The sequence below is a fragment of the Orcinus orca genome, chromosome 16 (genome assembly GCF_937001465.1).
Source record: "Orcinus orca chromosome 16, mOrcOrc1.1, whole genome shotgun sequence".
Taxonomy (NCBI): domain Eukaryota; kingdom Metazoa; phylum Chordata; class Mammalia; order Artiodactyla; family Delphinidae; genus Orcinus; species Orcinus orca.
In genome coordinates, this window is record NC_064574.1 from 50,531,568 (window position 1) to 50,551,155 (window position 19,588).

A 19,588-nucleotide genomic window follows, 5' to 3' on the forward strand; every position below is an offset into this window, starting at 1 on the left:
GCGTTCATGTGATAAGTGCGCTCACGTGACCAGGCGCGGCGGCGGCGGCGGCGGCGCGAGATGGTGGCAAGGTTGGCGCGTTTCGTGCTGCTGCTGGGGCTCGCAGCGCGCGGTTAGTGTCCGGGCTGCCGACGCCCGCGCCCCTCCACCCATGCCCAGGCCCCTGCGTCCCGGAGCCCCCTCCTCCCCGTCCCTGCACCGCTGCCGCACGCCCGCCTCCTCACTGCGTGTTCCCCGTAGGGCCCGCGCCCGCAGGTGCCGCCAAGATGAAGGTGGTGGAGGAGCCCAACACGTTCGGGTGAGCGGCGTCGCGGGGAGCGGCGGCGGGGGGTTCCCGCGGCGGTCCGTGCCCGGTTCCCCCTGACTGTGTCGCTTCTCTCAGGCTCAACAACCCGTTCCTGCCCCAGACCAGTCGCCTCCAGCCCAGGAGGGATCCTTCTCCCGTGTCTGGTGAGTTCGGGGCCCTGGCCGCGGGCGTGCTGGGGGCCTGGGAGGGAGCAGGGAGCTGGCCTGGCTTCCCGACCGGTGGTGCACGTCAGCTCTCGGGAGCCTGCTCCAGGGGGGCAGGGAGGGAGGGAGGCCACGGATGAGGGGCCCTGAAAGTTAGGGCCTGGAGGGTCATGTTGTCGTTTGTCAATAATTCTAAAATTATTTTTAAGTGCGCGGTAACATTCCAGACTGTGATTGTACCAAGTTGAGTAGTTATCCCGGATATAGTCCTTAATTTTTTTCGCTAGAGTTGATTTTTGTTACAGTTCGGTGTTTGTTTTTCCAAACGTTTTTTATGCTTTTACAAGAAAAAACGTGTAGTTTTGTGTGTGTGTTTGTGTAAATTATTTTTGTGATGTTTGCCCTTTTTTGAGCAGTACTACTATACAGGTGTGCTCATTTGCTGTTGTTGCTCACGGTGTTTCTTCACGGTGGATGTGGGTCTTCACTGTTTTCACTTGGTGTTTGGTATTCCATAGGATGGCTCTGCATTCTTTTGTTGTCCAGCAAAGTGTTGTTTACGGTTTTTGGTCACTAGAAACATTGCTGAGGAGAACATCCCTCCAGGGACTGCCGCCTTCTACCCTTCTGTGAGTGGTTTCCTGAGACAGGATCTAAGAAGTGGAACTGCTGGGTTGTTAAATGAGTATTAAATATAACAAACAAAAATCCAAGAATTTTTTTTTGGCTGTGTTGGGTCTTCGTTGCTGTGTGCGGACTTTCTTTAGTTGTGGCAATTGGGGTCTACTCTTAGTTGTGGTGTGCAGGCTTCTCATTGCAGTGGCTTCTCTTGTTGCGGAGCACAGGCTCTAGGAGCGCGGGCTTCAGTTAGTTGTGGCACGCGGGCTCAGTAGTTGTGGCACACAGGCTTAGTTGCTCCACGGCATGTGGGGTCTTCCCGGACAAGGGCTCGAACCTGTGTCCCCTGCATCGGCAGGCAGATTCTTAACCACTGCACCACAAGGGAAGTCCCAAGATCTTTTTTTCTTGAATACTACCACATGTCAGGGTGTGTCTGTGCTGGGGATGTAGAAATGAAAAAAACATACAGTGTGCTCATGGAGTTGACAGTTTAAGTGGGGGGGTAGATAGGCCATAAACAAAAAAGTAGGTAAAATGTGAAATGCTTGATGGTGAAAAACACTCTGTAGGTATGGAAAGCATTGAAGAGTGAGTGTTTGGGGGGGTTGTTTTGAGGACTGCTGTTTTAAATGGGTTCAGGAAAAGACTGAGAAGTGAAATTTTGTTCAAAAGTTGAAGGGGAACAGGAGTAAGGGATGTGAATATCTGGGGAAGAGTGGTCTAGCAAAAGGAGTGGCCAAATAAAGGCTTTGAGCAAGGATGCCAGGGCCAGAGGCATTGGCCGCAGGGGTACGGTGAGATCAGAGATAGAGGGTACAGCTGTGAGCTTTCACACTAAACAAATCGATTCCAGCTTCTTACTGTGAAAATATTGAATAGAAAAATGGAGGCATGTGGCTGTGCACAGCAGCATACTCTCCACCTCAGTACAAGAGTTGACATTTTGCCATGCTTGCTTTATCTTCTCGTTTTCACTTTGAAAAAAGTGAACTTTCATTTTGCTGAACCATTTGAAAGTCAGCTACAGACATCATGACGTTCTATTCCTAAATATTCACAGTATGGATCTCCCACTCCCCAAGTTAGCAGAAATTCTATAATATAACCAATTCACATCCACATTTCCCTGTTGTCTCATGCCTTCTACAGCTGTCCCAGGACCCACCCCACACGGGAATCAGTCAAGGGGTTGTGTGCCGGGCCAGTTGTCTTACAGGATGTTTGACCAGATCTGTCTGGTTTGTGAGGTCATTAGCTTGTTCTGCTTTCCCCAGTATATTCTGTAAATGGCCTGGAAGCTTGATTACAGTCAGGTTAAGCAGTTTGGGCACAAATACTTTGTAGGTAGGCATCATGTCAGAGGGCTGCAGTCGACTGCGGCTGAGTGCTGCCAGGGTCTAGCGGTGGGAGGCAGGTTTCTCTGCCCTCAGCGTGCCGTCCGTGAGCACTCCTTTGGTGCTGAGTGGACATGCTGCCCCCGGTGGCTTCCTGCTTCAGTCTGATGGGGTAGAGGAGTGCAGAACTCTGCTTCTCTCATGCCTTCTGCATTTACTGTTGGCTGGTGGTCTCTGGTAAAGAGGAGTGTTCCTTTTCCCCCACTTTCTTTCTCTCTCCTTTTTGAACATCATTATTGGCTCAGATTTAAACCCTATTTTTATTGAGGTATAATTGACATGTTCAGTTTGATAAAGTTTGTAAATTGAGCACATGAATGTAATCACCACCCCCAAACAAGACTGAGAACATTTCCACCACCCAGAAGATGCCTACGTGTTCCTTTTAAATCCCCCCACCCATCACTTTCTGGCTCAGATTCAAACCCTATATTTTTATTTTTTTAAATTTATTTTTGGCTGCGATGGGTCTTCGTTGCTCTGCATGGGCTTTCTCTAGTTGTGGTGAGCGGGGGCTACTCTTTGTTGCAGTGTGTGGGCTTCTCACTGCGTTGGCTTCTCTTGTTGCGGAGCACGGGCTCTAGGTGCACGGGCTTCAGTAGTTGTGGCTCGTGGGCTCTAGAGTGAAGGCGCAGGCTCGGTAGTTATGGCGCACGGGCTTAGTTGCTTTGCGACATGTGGGATCTTCCTGGACCAGGGATTGAACCTGTGTCCCCTGCATTGACAGGCAGATTCTTAACCACTGCGCCACCAGGGAAGTCCTTCAAACCCTATTTTTACTGAGGTAAAATTGATATGTTCAGTTTGATGAAGTTTGTAAATTGAGCACATGCATGTAATCACCACCCTCAAACAAAACTGAGAACATTTCCATCACCCAGAAGATTCCTATGTGTCCCTTTTAAATACCCCACCCCATCACTCTCTGGCTTCTATTGCTTTAGAATAGTGTCATCCGTGCTTGGATTTCAGCTGAGCAAGTCAGCATACACTTCCATGTCTGGAGTCTTCCTCAGCATCATGTTTTTGGGATTCATCTGTGTTGTTGCATGTATCAGTAGCTTTTTCTTATTGCTGAACACATACAAAAACTGAAATCCGAGTACGGTTTGTAGTCTAGTTAGTTGTATTGTGCCAACGCCAGTTTCCTAGTTTTGGTGATGTACTGCGGTTGTAAGTTTATGATTATTTCAAGGTAAAAAGCATGCACACACATACACACACATAGATGTATTTGTGCTGGAAGAATAGATGAAACCTATGTGATTTTAAGTTTCAAATTGAAATGCAGTATTACAGGGTTTTTATTTTCCCCATTCTTTTTTTTTTTACTTTTTTAAATACTTTATTTATTTTGGCTGCATTGGGTCTTCATTGCTGTGCGTGGGCTTTCTCTAGTTGTGGCGAGCTACTCTTCGTTGCGGTGCGCAGGCTTCTCATTGCGGTGGCTTCTCTTGTTGCGGAGCATGGGCTCTAGGCACGTGGGCTTCAGTAGTTGTGGCATGCGGGCTCAATAGTTGTGGCTCACGGGCTTAGTTGCTCGGCAGCATGTGGGATCTTCCCAGAACAGGGCTTGAACCCATGTCCCCTGCATTGGCAGGCGGATTCTTAACCACTGCGCCACCAGGGAAGCCCTCCCCTTTATTTTCTGCTCCTGTCTTTTCCCCTAACACTAAAAAGCTGGGTTCTTTAGTCACATAAATATATTTACTGGGTTTTCCCTATAATTTACATAAAATAGTTTCAGATTTAAAATAGCAATATTACTACTAACCATGAAACGAGTGAGGTTTTCTTGCAGTTTATTTTGGAGTGTATCCAGCCAAAGATGGACAGCAGGGCACTGTGGTCCAGCCTTCACCAGGTCATTGTTTTCTCTGTCATCAATTTGACTTGCAGTTGGATCCATAACGTTTCTGCTTATGTTCAGTTTTAGTGCTTGCCATACATATTTTTACTTTTGTTTTTTCCTTAACTTAAAAAAAAATAGTGTGTTACAATTTCAAGCACATGCATAAGTGGAGAAAGGGTATGTGAGGCACCAGGCACCCTCACCCAGCCCCGACCCTCACCCTGCCACTGCAGTTACTTTGAAACAAATTTCCCACAACTTATTTCATTTGTAAATATTTTGGTATGTGTCTCTTCAAGGGCATAGCCACAGTATCAAGCAACAAAAATCCCCTCTGTGCTTCTGTATGTTGCTAATACTGTCTCATAATTTTTTAATATAAATTTATTTATTTTATTTATTTATTTTTGGCTGTGTTGGGTCTTCATTGCTGTGCGCGGGCTTTCTCTAGTTGCGGCGAGCAGGGTCTACTCTTCTTTGCGGTGCGCGGGCTTCTCATTGCAGTGGCTTTTCTCGTTGTGGAGCACGGGCTCTAGGCGTGTGGGCTTCAGTAGTTGCGGCATGCAGGCTCAGTATTTGTGGCTCACGGGCTCTAGAGCACAGGCTTATTAGTTGTGGCACACGAGCTTAGTTGCTCCGTGGCATGTGGGATCTTCCCGGACCAGGGATTGAACCCATGTCCCCTGCATTGGCAGGCGGATTCTCAACCACTGCGCCACCGGGCAAGCCCCAGTCTCATAATTTTTAATAGGTGGTTGGTTTGTCTGAGTCAGTATGAAAGGTCTGTGTGTTGTGTGTGCTTGACACGTGTGCTTCAGTTTCCTTGAATCTATAGATGCCCTCCATTTTCTTGCAATTTATTGAGGAAACTGGGTCTCTTGTTTCCCACATTCTGGATTTTGTTCATTGCATTCCCGTGGTGTTTAACGTTTCTTCATCTATTAGCTGGAGTGCAGTTGTGTGCCTTCACCCTGGCTGGGCCTCCAATTTCGGGAGAGCAGTGGGGAGAGGCTCCCCCCCCACCTGGCCTCGGTCTCCCACCTTCAGTTCAGGGTCTGCAGAGGGGCATTTGTAGCCCTTTCTCAGGTGGAGGACCTTCCCTGCTGTTCCTGGTCGCTGAGTTTTTACCACGAATGGGTATTGGGTTCTGTCAAATGCTTTTTTTAAACCTATCAAGAGGATGATGGGTTTTCTCATTTAGGCTGTTTACATAGTGGGTAGCATTGGTTTTTGAATGTTGAGCCAACACTGTGTTCTTGGAGTAAGCTCCACTTGGGCACAGTGAATACATATGTTTTATATATTGCTGGATTTAAATTGCTAATTATTTCTGACTTTTTTAATTTCTAGACTTTCTGTTCTTTTTCTAATTTCTATTTATCTGCTGAGATTCCCTATCTCTTTATTACCATGTTTTACTTTACACCCTGGAACATAGTTGCAATAGCTGCTTTAAAATCCTCTTCTACTTCCAACATCATCTGTGTTTGTTGGGGTCAGTCTCCCATGTTTGCCTGTTCTCTCGGGGGTGGGTCGCATTTGCCTGCTTTTATGTCTAATACTTTTGGATACACCCTTGGCCCGGCTCTCCCTTGGGAGAATGTGGTGTGCTGAGGCAGCTGGCTGGGCAGAGCTCACCCAGGACTGACCTCCCTGCTTGGTGGTTCATGCATGCAGGGTTCAGCCAGAGAGCTGGGCAGGCTTCCCTCCCTCCACCCCCGCTGTCCTTTTTGATACCACCCCACGCCTTCCAGCTGCTGGGTAGGCTCCCTCTGTCCCAGATCCTATGGCCAGAGACTGGGGCGGGTTATGCCATTGCCTGCCCCAGGCGGGAACCCACAGGAATCAGTGCCCTCTTCTTCCAAGCCGGCCCCGCCGCACCACGCCGCCACCCCCCCCCCCCCCCGCCCCTCAGTCCCCTCCACAGCCTCAGGCCTTAAGACATTCTCTACAGGGGGATCTGTAGGAGACTTGGTCCCATGTTAGTGGCTGTGGCTTCTGATACCTGGTATCGTCACATGGTCATTTGCTCTATTCTACAGCACATATATAATGGCCTGAAAACTAATATGGCATTACTGCTGTTAACTCATTAACAGTACTTGTTCTTAAGTCACTGAGAGTGATTCTTCTTCCGGTGAAGTGACGTTACTAACTGTGTATAGTTCGGTTCGTTTGCTTTGATTTCAGCTGTAGGGGCTTTAATGTCATCCTTTTATTTTACCTTTGAGCACATTAGCATGCCTACGTGGTTCACATGTAAACCTTAGGACAGATACGCCCTGAGCTCTCCTTCCTGCCTTGTGCTCCCTGTCCAGGGCCATTTGCTGTTTTGTTTGTTTGTTTGTTTGTTTTAAGGTATAATTGACATATTAGTTTCAGGTATACAACATAATGATTCACTATTGGTATATTTTGCAAAATGATGGGAATAAGTCTAGTTATTCTCTGACACCACACAGTTACCAAAACCTTTTTTTCTTCTTGTGATGAAGACGTTTAAGATTTTAAAAAAAATTTTTTTATACAGCAGGTTTTTATTACTTATTTTATACATATTAGTGTATACATGTCAATCCCAATCTCCCACTTCATCCCACCACCACCGCCCACACCCCAACCCCGCTTTCCCCCCTTGGTGTCCATATGTTCTCTACATCTGTGTCTCTCTCTTTTTTTTTAAATTTATTTATTTTCGGCTGTGTTGGGTCTTCGTTGCTGTGTGTGGGCCCTCTCCAGCTGCGGCGAGCGGGGGCCACTCCTCGTTGTGGTGCATGGGCCCCTCATTGCGGTGGCCTCTCCCGTTGCAGAGCTCTAGACATGCAGGCTTCAGTAGCTGTGGCTCACGGGCTCCAGAGTGCAGGCTCAGCAGTCATGGTGCACGGGCCTAGTTGCTCTGTGGCATGTGGGATCCTCCCGGACCAGGGATCGAACCTGTGTCCCCTGCACTGGCAGGCAGATTCCTATCCACTGCGCCACCAGGGAAGCTGTGTGTCTCTATTTTTGCCTTGCAAACCAGTTCATCTGTAACCATTTTCCTAGATTCCACATATATGCGTTAATATACGATATTTGTTTTTTTGACTTGTTTCACCCTATGATTGTCTCTAGGTCCATCCACGCCTCTACAAATGACCCAATTTCGTTCCTTTTTATGGCTGAGTAATGTTCCATTGTATGTATGCACCACATCTTCTTTATCCATTCGTCTGTCGATGGAACATTTAGGTTGCTTCCATGACCTGGCTATTGTAAATAGTGCTGCAGTGAACATTGGGGTGCATGTGCCTTTTTGAATTATGGTTTTCTCTGGGTATATGCCCAGTAGTAAGATTGCTGGGTCATATGGTAATTCTATTTTTAGTTTTTTAAGAAATCTCCATACTGTTCTCCATAGCGGCTGTATCAGTTTACATTCCCACCAACGGTGCAAGAGGGTTCCCTTTTCTCCACACCCTCTCCAGCATTTGTAGATTTTCTGATGATGCCCATTCTGACTGGTGTGAGGTGATATCTCACTGTAGTTTTGATTTGCATTTCTCTAATAATTAGTGATGTTGAGCAGCTTTTCATGTGCTTCTTGGCCATCTGTATGTCTTCTTTGGATAGGACGTTTAAGATTTACTTTCTTAAGATGTGGTACATATATACAATGGAATACTACTCAGCTATTAAAAAAAGAACGAAATAATGCCATTTGTAGTGACGTGGATGCAACTAGAGATTATCATACTAAGTGAAGTTAAGCCAGAAAGGGAAAGACAAATACCATATGATATCACTTATATGTGGAATCTAAATATGACACAAATGAACATATCTACACAACAGAAACAGACTCAGACATAGAGAACAGAGTTGTGGTTGCTAAGGGGGGGGGTGTTGGGGGAGAAATGGAGTGGGAGTTCGGGGTTAGCAGATGTAAGCTTTTATATATAGAACGGATAAACAACAGGGTCCTACTGTGTAGCACGGAGAACTATATTCAATATCCTATGATAAAGCATAATGGAAAAGAATATATATATGTATAAATGAATCACTTTGCTGTACAGCAGAAATTGAGCACAACATTGTAAATCGACTATACTTCAATTTAAAAAAAAGATATACTTTCTTAGCAACTTTCAGATACGCAATTCAATATTATTAACTGTAGTCACTGTGCTGTACATTATATCCTCAGGACTTATTTATTACTGGAAGTTTATATCTTTTGACCATTTCACTCACTTTGTGTCCCCCCCAATCCCCTGCTTCTGGCAAACACTGATCTGTTCTTTGTATCTATAAGCTTGGTGTTTTGTTTTCCACATAAGTGAGATCATAACGTATTTGTCTTTCTCTGACATATTTCACTTAGGATAATGCCCTAAAGGTCCATCCGTGTTGCAGATGGCAATTTCTTGTTTTACGGCTGAATAATACTCTGTTGTATATGTATACTCCACCTTCTTTATCCATCAGTGGACACTTAGGTAGTTTCCATATCTTGACTATTGTAAATAATGCTGCTGTGAACAGGGGGGTGGAGATATCTTTCCAAGTTAGTGATTTTGTTTTCTTTGGATAAATACCCAGAAGTGGAATTGCTGGATTATATGGTAGTTCTATATTTAATTTTGGTGGGAACCTCCATCCTGTTTTCCATAGTGGCCACACCAATTTCCATTCCTACCAACAGTGTGCAAGTTTTCCTTTTCTCCACATCCTTGCCAACACTTGTCTTTTTTATAGTGGCTGTTCTGATAGGTGTGAGGTGATATCTCATTGTGGTTTTGATTTGCATTTCCCTTATGATTAATGACGTTGAGCATCTTTTCATGTGCCTGTTGGTCATTTCTTTGTCTTCTTTGGAAAAATGTCTATTCAGACGCTCTGCCCATTTTTTAACTGGATTGTTTGTTTTTTTGCTATTGTGTGAGTTCTTTATACATTTTGGATATTAGCCCCTTATGTATATGATTTGCTAGATGTTTTATCCCATTCAGTAGGTTGCCTTTCATTTTGTTGATGGTTTCCTTGGCTGTGCAGACCTTTGTAGTAAGATATTGTCCCATTTGTTTATTTTTGCTTTTGTTTGTGGAGTCAGATTTTGAAAATCATCACTGAGACTGATGTCAAAGAGCTTATCACCTATGTTTTCTTCTAGGAGTTTCATAGTTTCTGGTCTTACATTCAACTTAAATTTTTGTGTATGGTGTAAGATAGTGGTCCAGTTTAACCAGCACCGTTTATTGAAGAGATTATACTTTCCTCATTGTATATCCTTGGCTCCTTTGTTGTAAATTAATTGACTGTATATGTGTGGCTTTATTTCTGGACTCCCTGTTTTTATGCCAGTGCCATACTGCCTTGATTCTTTGTATGTATGTATGTATTTATTTACCTGGCTGCATTGGGTCTTCGTTGCTGCACGTGGGCGTTCTCTAGTTGCAGCGAGCGGGGGCTACTCTTTGTTGCGGTGCGCGGGCTTCTCATGGCAGTGGCTTCTCTTGTTGCGGAGCATGGGCTCTAGGCATGCAGGCTCAGTAGTTGTGGTGCATGGGCTTAGTTGCTCCGAGGCATGTGGGATCTTCCCAGACCAGGGATCGAACCTGTGGCCCCTGCACTGGCAGGTGGATTCTTAACTACTGTACCACCAGGGAAGTCCCATACTGCCTTGATTCTGTTTGTTGTTATTTTATGTTTAGTCTTCTGGTGTTTCTTTTTGCTAGTATAAGAAAATATGAATTACCCTCTTTTTACTGTGGTAAAATATACATAAAAATTACCATTTTAACCATTATTAGATGTTCAGTTATTAAGCACATCCATATTGTTGGGCAAACATCACCTCTATCATCCCCAGAACTTCTTCATCTTCCCAAACTGAACCTCTGTCCCCATTAAACAACTCCCCACCCCTCCCAGCCTCTGGCCCCCGACATTCTACTTTCTGTCTCTATGAATTTAATGACTCTAGATCCCTGCTGTGGTCACTGTGTGTACACAGGTTGAAATTCACAGGTTGAAATCGTAACTGAAAAAGATGATGGTGTTAGGAGTTGAGGTCTTTGGAAGGTGCTTAAGTCATGAGAGTGGAGCCCTCAATAATGGGATTGATGCCCTTATAATAGAAAGAGGCTCCAGAGATCCCTAGTCCCTTCTACCATGTGAAGACACAGTGAGAAGGCACCCTCTGTGAACTAGAACGCGACTGTGCTGGTGCCCTGATCTTGGGCTTCAAACCCCCACAGAACTGTGAAAAATAAACTTCTGTAGTTGTAAAATTACCCAGTGGTATTTTGTTATAGCAGCTCGAATGAACTAAGTACCTCATGTAAGTGGAATCATATAATTCTTGTCCTTTTGTGACTGGCGTGTTTCACTTAGCATAATATCTTGAAGGTTCATTTATGTGGCAGGATTTCCTTCCTTTTTAAGGCTGAATAATATTCCATTGCACATATATACTACATTCTGCTTATTCATCTATCAGTGTACACTTGGGTTGTTTTTACTTTTTGGTTACTGTGAATAATACTGATCTGAACATGGGTGTGCAGCATCTGAGTTCCTGCTTTCAGCTCACATACCCAGGAGTCGATTTGCTGTATCATATAAATCTACGTTTAAGCTTTATGAGGAACCACCAAACTGTTTTCAACAGCGCTGCACCGTTTTACATTCCCGCCAGCAGTGCACAAATGTTTCAATTTCTCCACATCCTAACCAACATTTATTCTTTTCTGTGTTGTTGTTGTTGTTGGATAGTAGCCATCCTAATGGATGTGAGGTGATATCTCATTGTGGATTTTATTTGTATTTACTTATTTTTCACTTCTTCAGGAAAATGTCTAGTAATCCTTGGCCCATTTTTTAATTGGGTTGTTTGGGGCGTTGCTGTTGTTGTTAATAGGAGTTCTTTATATGTTTTGGATATTACCCTTGTTAGAAATGTGATTTGCAAATACTTTCTCACTTTCTGTATTTCAACACTTCCTTGCAAAGTTTTAAATTCTGAAGTCCCATTTATCTAGTTTTCCTTTTGGTGCCTTTGCCTTTGATGTTGTATCCAAGAAATCATTTCCAAAGCACAAAGCCAATGTCAAAGATTTCCCCTTATGTTTTGTAGTTTCAGTCTCAGATCCATTTTAAGTTAATTTCTGTACATGGTGTGAGGTAAGGGTCCACTTTCATTCCTGTGCATATGAACATCCAGCTTCCCGACTCCATTTGTTGAAAAGTCTGTCCTTTCCCCCACTGAATGGTCTCAGCACCTGACAGATCCTTTGAGCATATATTCAAGGGTTTGTTTCTGGGCTCTCTGTTCTGTTTCGTTGGTCTACATGTCTGTCTTTATACTGATGCTGCACTGGTTTAATTACTGTAGCATTGAAGTAAGCTTTGTGGGGTTTTTTGGTGTTTTTTTTTTTTTTTGACGGTGTTGCGTGTCTTGTGGGATCTTAGTTCCTCAACCAGGGATCAAACCTGGGTCCCTGGCAGTGGGAGCACCAAGTCCTAACCACTAGACCACCAGGGAATTCCCCTTGAAGTAAGCTTTGAAATCAGTAATTGTGAGTCATTCAACTTTTCTATTTCAATATAGTTTTGACTATTTGGGGTCCTTTGGGAATCCAGCTTTGTTGCTGCGTGTGGGATCTTCATTGTGGCATGTGGGATCTAGTTCCTCCTGACCAGGGATTGAACCCAGGCCCCCTGCCTTAGGAGCGCAGAGTCTTAACCACGGGACCACCAGGGAAATCCCTGGAATTGTTTCATTGAATTTCCTTTTTGGGTTGTCTGTTGGGTTGTCGTATAGAAACACAACTGGTTTTTAGTGTCACTTCTGTATCCTACAACTTTGCTGAATTTAGTAGCTCTAATATATTTCTGTGGACTCTTTAGGGTTTTCTATATATATGATCATGTCATCTGCAAACACCGCATTGTAATTTTATTTCTTCCTTCCTAATTAGGATGCCTTTCCTTTTTTTTGCCTAATTGCTCTGGCTAGAACCTCCAGTACAGTGTGGAATAGTGAATAGTGCTGAGAGCTTCCTTGTGTTCCTGCTTTGGGGAGGAAAGCTTTTTCAGTCTTTCACCGTTCAGTAAGATACTCACTGTGGGTTTTGCATATATGGCCTTTATTGCGTTGAGGAAGTTTCCTCCTAATCCTCCTTTGTTGAGTGTTTTCATCATGAAAGAGTGTTGAATTTTGATAGGTGCTTTTTTCTGCAACAATTCAGATGATAATTCCCCCCCTTTATTCTGTTAATGGGGTGTATTACATTAAAGAAAATTTTTTTTTTTAATTTTGAACCATCCTTACATTCCAGGAACAAACCCCACTTTTTCACACTGTAGAATCCTTTTAATGTGCTGCTGATTTCAGTTTGCCAGTATTTTGTTCAGGATTTTTGCACTGATGTTCACAAGGGATGTTGACGTCTGTAGTTTTCCTTTCTTGTCAGGTATCTTTTTGGCCTTGATATCAGGGGAATCCTGGCCTCGTAGAATTGAGTCAGGAGGTGTTCCCCCTTCTTCAATTTTCATAGTATTTTCTTGTAATCCTTTTTATTTCTGTAAAATTGGTAGTAATGTCCCCTCCTTTTGTTTATGATTTTAGTAATTTGAATCTTTTTTTTAAATTAATTATTTTGGGCCATGTTGGGTCTTTGTTGCTGCACACGGGCTTTCTCTAGTTGCGGCAAGTGGGGCTACTCTTCGTTGTGGTGTGTGGGCTTCTTATTGCAGTGGCTTCTCTTGTTGCAGAGCATGGGCTCTAGGTGCGCAGGCTTGCTTCAGTAGTTGTGGCTCATGGGCTCTAGAGCATAGGCTCAGTAGTTGTGGCGCACGGGCTTAGGTGCTCCGCAGATGGAATCTGGAAGATTCCATCTTCCCAGACCAGGGCTCAAACCCGTGTCTCTTGCATTGGGAGGCAGATTTTTAACCACTGCCCCACCAGGGAAGCCCATCTTCTTTTTTGTTACAGTAAATCTAGTTTAAAGGTTTGTCGATTTTGTTGATCTTTTCAAAGAACCAACTTCTGGTTTTACTGATTTTTCTTTGTTTTATTTATCTCTGCTCTAATCTTTATTTTCTTCCTTTTGCTTGCTAGTTTTGTTTGTTTGTTTGTTTGTTTTTTGCTGTGCCATGCAGGATGTGGGATCTTAGTTCCCCAACCAGGGACTGGACCCACACACCCTGCATTGGAAGTGTGGAGTCTTAACCACTGGACCACCAGGGAAGTCCAGCTTGCTAGCTTTCTTTTTCTAGTTTCTTAAAGTGTAAAAGTTAGGTTATTGATTTGAGATCTTATTTTGAATATGTTTACAGCTGTTAATTTCCCTCTTAGCATTGCTTTCACTGTATCTGATAATTTTTGGTACCTTGTATTTAGAAAATATTTTGAAACAAAAACAAGTTTCCCTTGTGAATTCTGTGAGCCATTGGTTCTTTAAGATTGTGTTAATTTCCATATGTTTGTGGATTTCCCACATTGCTTTTGCTATTGATTTCTGGTTTCCATTGTGTTCAGAAAAGAAACTATGATTTCAGTCTTCTTAAGTTTGTTAAGTGGCCTAACATATGGTGTGTCCTGGAGAATGTTCCACGTACACTTAAAAAATGTAATTTCTGCTGTTGTTGGGTGGGATATTCTGTATATGTTGATTAGGTCTGGTGGTTTTAGTGTTGTTCAGGTCCTCTGTGTCCCTAGAACTGGGGTGTCGAATGTCCAAGGATTGTGGAACTGCCTGTTTCTCCCTTCAGTTGTCAATGCTTGCTTTGTTTTCGAGCTCTGGTGTTTGGTGCCCATATGTTTGTAATTGTTATAATCTTGGTGAATCGACCTTTTTTATCAATGAATAATGTCTTCCTTTATCTCCTTTAACAGTGTTTGAATGATAGTCTTTTTTTTTTTTTTTGGCTGTATCGGGTCTGTCAGGCCACAGTTGCGGCAGGGATCTTCATTTTGGCATGTGGGATCTTCTGTTGCAGCGAGTGGGCTCTTCGTTGCAGCGCAGGCCCCTCTTTAGTTGTGGCACGTGGGCTATCTAGTTGTGGTGCGCAGGCTCAGTAGTTGTGGCACGCAGGCTTAGTTGCCCTGAGGCATGTGGGATCTTAGTTCCCTGACCAGGGATCGAACCTGAATCCCCTGCATTGGAAGGCGGATTCCTAACCACTGGACCAGCAAGGGAAGTCCCTGATAGTCTATTTTGTCTGATGTTAGTGTGGCCATTCCTGCTTTCTCTCATTATTTGCGTATCTTTTTCCATCCTTTCACTTTCAGCCTGCTTGTGTCTTTGATCTTAAATGCGTCTCTTACAAACAGTATATATAGTTGGATCACATTTTTTTTACCCATTTGGCCAATCTGTGCCTTTTGAATGGGAGAGTTTAACCTGTTTACATTTAAAGTAGTCATTGATAAGGAAGGATTTAGAGGAAACAAAACAGCAAAATTTGTCTTATAGTTTTTTTGTCTCATTCCCTCCATTCCTTTTTGTTGACTTACTTCTAAGTGACATGTTTTGACGTCCTTTTTACTTTTGTGTATTAGTCTGTGTAGCTATTTCCTCTACGGTTGCCAGGGGATTACATACGATCATAAAGCTGTTAAGTCTAATTTGTACATGATTGAAATTGGTATAAATTCAAAGACTTCTCCTGTACAGCTCTGTCCCTCCCCCAACTTTGTTATTGATTTCAGAAATTACCTCTTTAAATGTAGATTTGTAATTATTTTTATGCATCTTTTTAAACCCTGTAGTTTGCAGATCAGAATCACATACTGCTTTGGGTTTGCCAGTGTATTTGCCTTTACTGGAAGGACTCTCTCCAGGGCAGGCCTCGTGGTAACGAAATCCCTCAGCTTTTGTTTATCTGGGAGTGTCTTGATTTTGCCCTCATTTTTGGAGGATAGTTTCCTGGATGTAGACTCCTCAGTCGACAGTTTTTTCTGCCATCCCACAGCTTTCTGGCCTCTGAAGTGTGGCAGAGAAATGGGCGGGTAGTCTTATTAAGGATCCCTTGATGTGATGAGTCACTCCTTGCTGCTCTGGACTTGGTTTTTGACAGTTTTCTTCTGTGTCTTGGTGTGGGTCTGTCTGAGTTTATTGTACTTGGAGTTCAGTGAGCTGCTTGGATGTGTAGATTCATGTGTTTTGTCAAGTTGGGAGAGTCATTTCCTCAGATACTCTCTCTGCCCCTCTCTTCCTTCAGGGACTCCCACTGTGTGTCCTGCCATCTCTTCACTGGTTCTTTTCTCTGCTCAAAATCTGTTAACCCCTTTTGTGGATTTATTTCAGTTGTATTTTTCAGCTCCAGATTTTTTTGCTTCCTTTCGATACTGTTCGTCTCTCTGCCTACATGTCATTTGCCTGATAGACTAGTTCTTTGTGTTTCCCTCCAGGTCCTTAAGCATATTTCAGACATTTGTTTAACTGAAGTCTTCTATCAGTCCAGTGTCTGGGCTTCTCCCAGGTGGTTCTGTTGGGTTTTCCTTTGAAGAGGCTGCAGTTCCTTTGCAGCCTGGCCCCATGCTGGGGCGGCCTTCACCACCAGGCTGGGTGTGTTCGGAGTCTAGGGGCAGCTGTGTGCACGCTGCTCCTGGTTGTCTTTGGTTCTCCAAGAGTCTCACCCCAGCTCCTCCTCAGGTCCTGGATGGCCTGTTGTGTGTGTCCAGCCATAACCCCTTGCCCTGCTGCAGCCCTCGTGAGCAGCTCCCTTTCCTTCCTGGTGATCTGAGTTGGGCAAAACAGAGACCAGTCCTCCCGGCAGCCCCCAGCTAGGCTGGGATGTTGCAGATGAGGTCAGCCTGCTCCTCACAACCACGCTGGGGTGGTGGCTTTGCTGCGTTGTGCTCACTTGGTTGCTGTAGACCTGATTTGCAGAACTGGGTTAGCTCAGCTGGTTTGTAGTGGTTCAGTTGCTGTTTTCACAGGGATATGAGCTTGGAGCTTCCTAGTCTGGTACTTTGCTGATGTTGCTCCAACTCTTTTGCTCCAGTTTTAAAGTTTAAACTACTGGATCTTTTCCTAAATGGCCCTGGTTCTGTGGCTTTCTGCACGCCTGCTCTTTGCACTGCACTCAGCGGGCCGTGCTCTCCCCTTCCAGGGCCCGTGCATCTCTCCAGACTTTCTGGCAAGTGCTTCAGCCTGGTGGAGTCCACGTGAGTGAGGGCAGGGGCAGGCGTGGCCAGGGCCTGGGACGCCCCCTGACAGCACTGTGCCCCCAGGTACAAGTACGAGCTCTGCCCGTTCCATAACGTGACGCAGCACGAGCAGACCTTCCGCTGGAACGCCTACAGTGGGATCCTCGGGTGAGCGGCGCTGGGGGTGGCTGCGGCCCCACCTGCCCATTGTCCACCCCACCCAGCCTCACCCACTCTGCTCCTCCCCAGCATCTGGCACGAGTGGGAAATCGCCAACAACACCTTCAGGGGCATGTGGATGAGGGACGGTGACTCCTGCCACTCCCGGAGCCGGCAGAGCAAGGTGGGCTGGGCGGGAGGGTGGGATTGGGGCCTGCTCCCCCCACCCGCTCACCAAGGTTTCCCACCAGGTGGAGCTCACCTGTGGCAAAAGCAACCGGTTGGCCCACGTGTCTGAGCCAAGCACCTGTGTCTACGCACTGACGTTCGAGACGCCCCTCGTCTGCCACCCCCACTCCTTGTTAGGTGGGCGCCGGGGCCGGCAGGGGGCACTGGGGGACGTGGGGGGCAGAGGGGCTCTGCTTAGTCTGGTTTCTGTTGGATTCTCAGTGTACCCGGCCCTGCCCACGGCCCTGCAGCTGAGGTGGGATCGGCTGGAGCAGGACCTGGCGGATGAGCTGATCACATCCCAGGTGAGCGACAGGGCGGGCACCGCCTGGGCAGGGAGCAGTGCAGCTGCAGTAGTGCTCCCTCCTCGTCCTCCACCTGCAGGGCTACGAGAAGTCACTCAGGGCGATTTTTGAGGATGCTGGTTATTTAAAGACCCCAAAACAAAGTGAATCGGTGCAGCAGGAAGGAGGTGCCAAGGGCCTGGTGTTTCAGACGCTGGAGAGCTGTAACGAGGTACAGACGGCGCTCCCAAGCCTGGGACCGGCCTCCCACCAAGGGCCTGACTGCTCCATTTCAACTCCTGTTCTAGGCTCATAAAGCCCTGTCAAAGGAGATGAAAAGACTTAAAAGCATACTGACCCAGCACGGCCTCCCCTACGTGAAGCCTGCAGGTCAGTTGTGCCCAGGGGTTGGGGCTAAGCCCACCTTGGGACCTGCCGCCCTGTAGGTCAGGTCCTGACCTCCTCCCGCCTGGTGTTTTGGCAGAAACTTCCAGCTCTGAGCACTTGGGTCCCAGGACACCCACGGACAAGACAGCAGAGCTGCTACGAGGCGACCCTGGACTGCGTGGGAACACCCTGTGATCTGGGGCAGGAGGAGCAGGGTGACAGGTCACAGCCAGAGGACACCTTCCTGTTCCTTCTGTGCCAGCAGGCTCTCGGGGTTGTGTGCAAAGATGCAGACAAAATAAAGATTCAAAGTTTTAATTAATTTCCCTACTGATAAAAATAATTCCATGAATTCTGTAAACCATTGCATAAATGCTATAGTGTAAAAAAATTTGAACAAGTGTTAACTTTAAACAATTCACTACAAGTAAATGATTATGCATTATAAATACTACCTTCTGGGTTAAGAAAATTCCATTCCAATAACATTCTCCTCTAAATACTCAAAACAGACATACAGATTGGGGCTTCCATAAATTAATCCACATGAAGCATCCACACTGAGTCGTGGTCTTCTGCTGACCACAGTTACACAAATGGTGTGACAATGTAACATCACCGCTAATACTGAACACTCAGGAGCTGACAGATTCGGCAACAAGAACGGCCTCGCCGAGCACCACGCAGCTTCAGCTGCTACACCCAGCGCCCCCCTTCATCACCTGACTGCGGGGCGGTGACACCCTGAGACGCCGAGCCTGGCTGAGCCCAGCATGGGTGGCCCCTCAGAACACCAGGGCCACCGCAGACAGGCAGCAGGGGTGGGAGGGCCCCGAGGTAGCCCCGGGAGCTCCACTCTGGGTGGTTCTTTGGTCTTCCCACCACACACCTGTCCTCAGAGCCAGCGAGTGCCTGGGAGGGGGCGCCTCCAACCCCCACCCCGAACCCCACAGAAAGAACTGACCGGAATAGCTTATAAATACACCTAAAGCTTAATTGTTCTTGCTTATAATTTGAAAATATCTAGGCTAGATGTCAATAACAAACGTCCTATTTTCCCCTCAAAAGACCAAAGGCCTGAAATGGGAAACAAGTGCATAAATATTAATAAAATAAAGAATTTTAAACAGTGATAACAGTAGCACAAAATATACGTAATTTCTAAGAGCTACTAAATCATTATCAGTATAATTAGAAACAAAGTAGATTCACTACAACCAAGTCATATAGTTACCTTTAGCAGCGGGCGAGCTGCACGATGCCATGGACCCACCTTAAAAAATGACAGCTTTCCTATCAGTTTGTCTTATGTTAAAAAAAAAAAAAAGGTCTTAAACTTCTCACTATAGTAAATACATTCTAATTTGGTCACTGATAAAAATTTTTACCTAGTCACCTTGCACTTAAAAAATGCTATATAAAGTCTTTGGCACAGCCCCAAGCAGGGGGCATCCTGTCCCTTCCGGGCCAGGGCCCAGCCCCTGCTCCGCACCTGGCGGCAGACTCTGGGAAGATTCTCAAGCCAATCTGGATCTGCCACGAGCAAAGTCTGGGTCAACTACAGACAGGTTTTACTTCCTCCCAGATTCCTAGGGAAAGTGACCCAATGCAGACAGAAAAGACTGAAGCCGGCACTAAAATCTGACCCGTTCCCAGCAGCCTTTCTGCCACCCTGCCCCCGCACGGCGGCTGGGTCCTCCCCAACCCCATGGTCCCTCGAACATAACACCTGCACAAACAGATCCAGTGCAGTGTCGCCCTGGAGGCTGGCTAGGGTCTCCCACATGGGTGGAGAGAGGCTCCAGCCAGGATGCCTGCCAGCAAGCTCTGGGAAGGGGGAGCACCACATGGCTCTGCACAGTCAGTATGACGCCCGCCCCGTCGGGTCCCCCACCCCACTGCCCTGCTCACTGTCACCGCGCTGACCAAGTCCAGGGGAGAAAGGACAGCACGCAGCTCCTTGGCTTTCCTAGGCGCAGGCACTTGAGCGGGAGGCCGCAGGCGCAGGGCGCTGTCACTGACGCTCCAGTTAATGTGCACGTGTTCAGGAAATGAGTTCCCTTCATAAAATTAA

At 45.9% G+C, this 19,588-nt stretch overlaps 2 protein-coding genes across 2 annotated transcripts in view; one reads left to right on the plus strand and one right to left on the minus strand.

Moving 5' to 3' along the window:
* Position 1: 1 nt before the first annotated feature.
* GNPTG (N-acetylglucosamine-1-phosphate transferase subunit gamma) lies at positions 2 to 17,836 on the plus strand. The gene is made up of 11 exons (XM_004270340.4): positions 2 to 112; positions 241 to 298; positions 383 to 450; positions 16,420 to 16,474; positions 16,541 to 16,624; positions 16,706 to 16,799; positions 16,867 to 16,981; positions 17,066 to 17,148; positions 17,228 to 17,359; positions 17,436 to 17,517; positions 17,612 to 17,836. Exons 1-11 carry the CDS (start codon positions 61 to 63, stop codon positions 17,707 to 17,709), a joined length of 921 nt encoding a protein of 306 aa, XP_004270388.1. The 5' UTR covers positions 2 to 60; the 3' UTR covers positions 17,710 to 17,836.
* Positions 17,814 to 19,588, minus strand: part of UNKL (unk like zinc finger) — a 45,123-nt gene continuing 43,348 nt past the window's right edge. Inside the window, exon 15 of the mRNA XM_049699641.1 lies at positions 17,814 to 19,574. Within this exon, the coding sequence (XP_049555598.1) occupies positions 19,428 to 19,574 (147 nt within the window). The 3' untranslated portion in view covers positions 17,814 to 19,427. The remainder of the gene's footprint in view (positions 19,575 to 19,588) is intronic.

Excerpts from the sequence above, each read along its gene's own strand:
- GNPTG (XM_004270340.4), top strand. The coding sequence starts at position 61 with ATGGTGGCAAGGTTGGCGCGTTTCGTGCTGCTGCTGGGGCTCGCAGCG. Across the intron at positions 299-382 it reads GAGGAGCCCAACACGTTCGG|GCTCAACAACCCGTTCCTGC; the intron begins GTGAGCGGCGTC and ends CGCTTCTCTCAG. Across the intron at positions 16,475-16,540 it reads TTCAGCCTGGTGGAGTCCAC|GTACAAGTACGAGCTCTGCC; the intron begins GTGAGTGAGGGC and ends CTGTGCCCCCAG.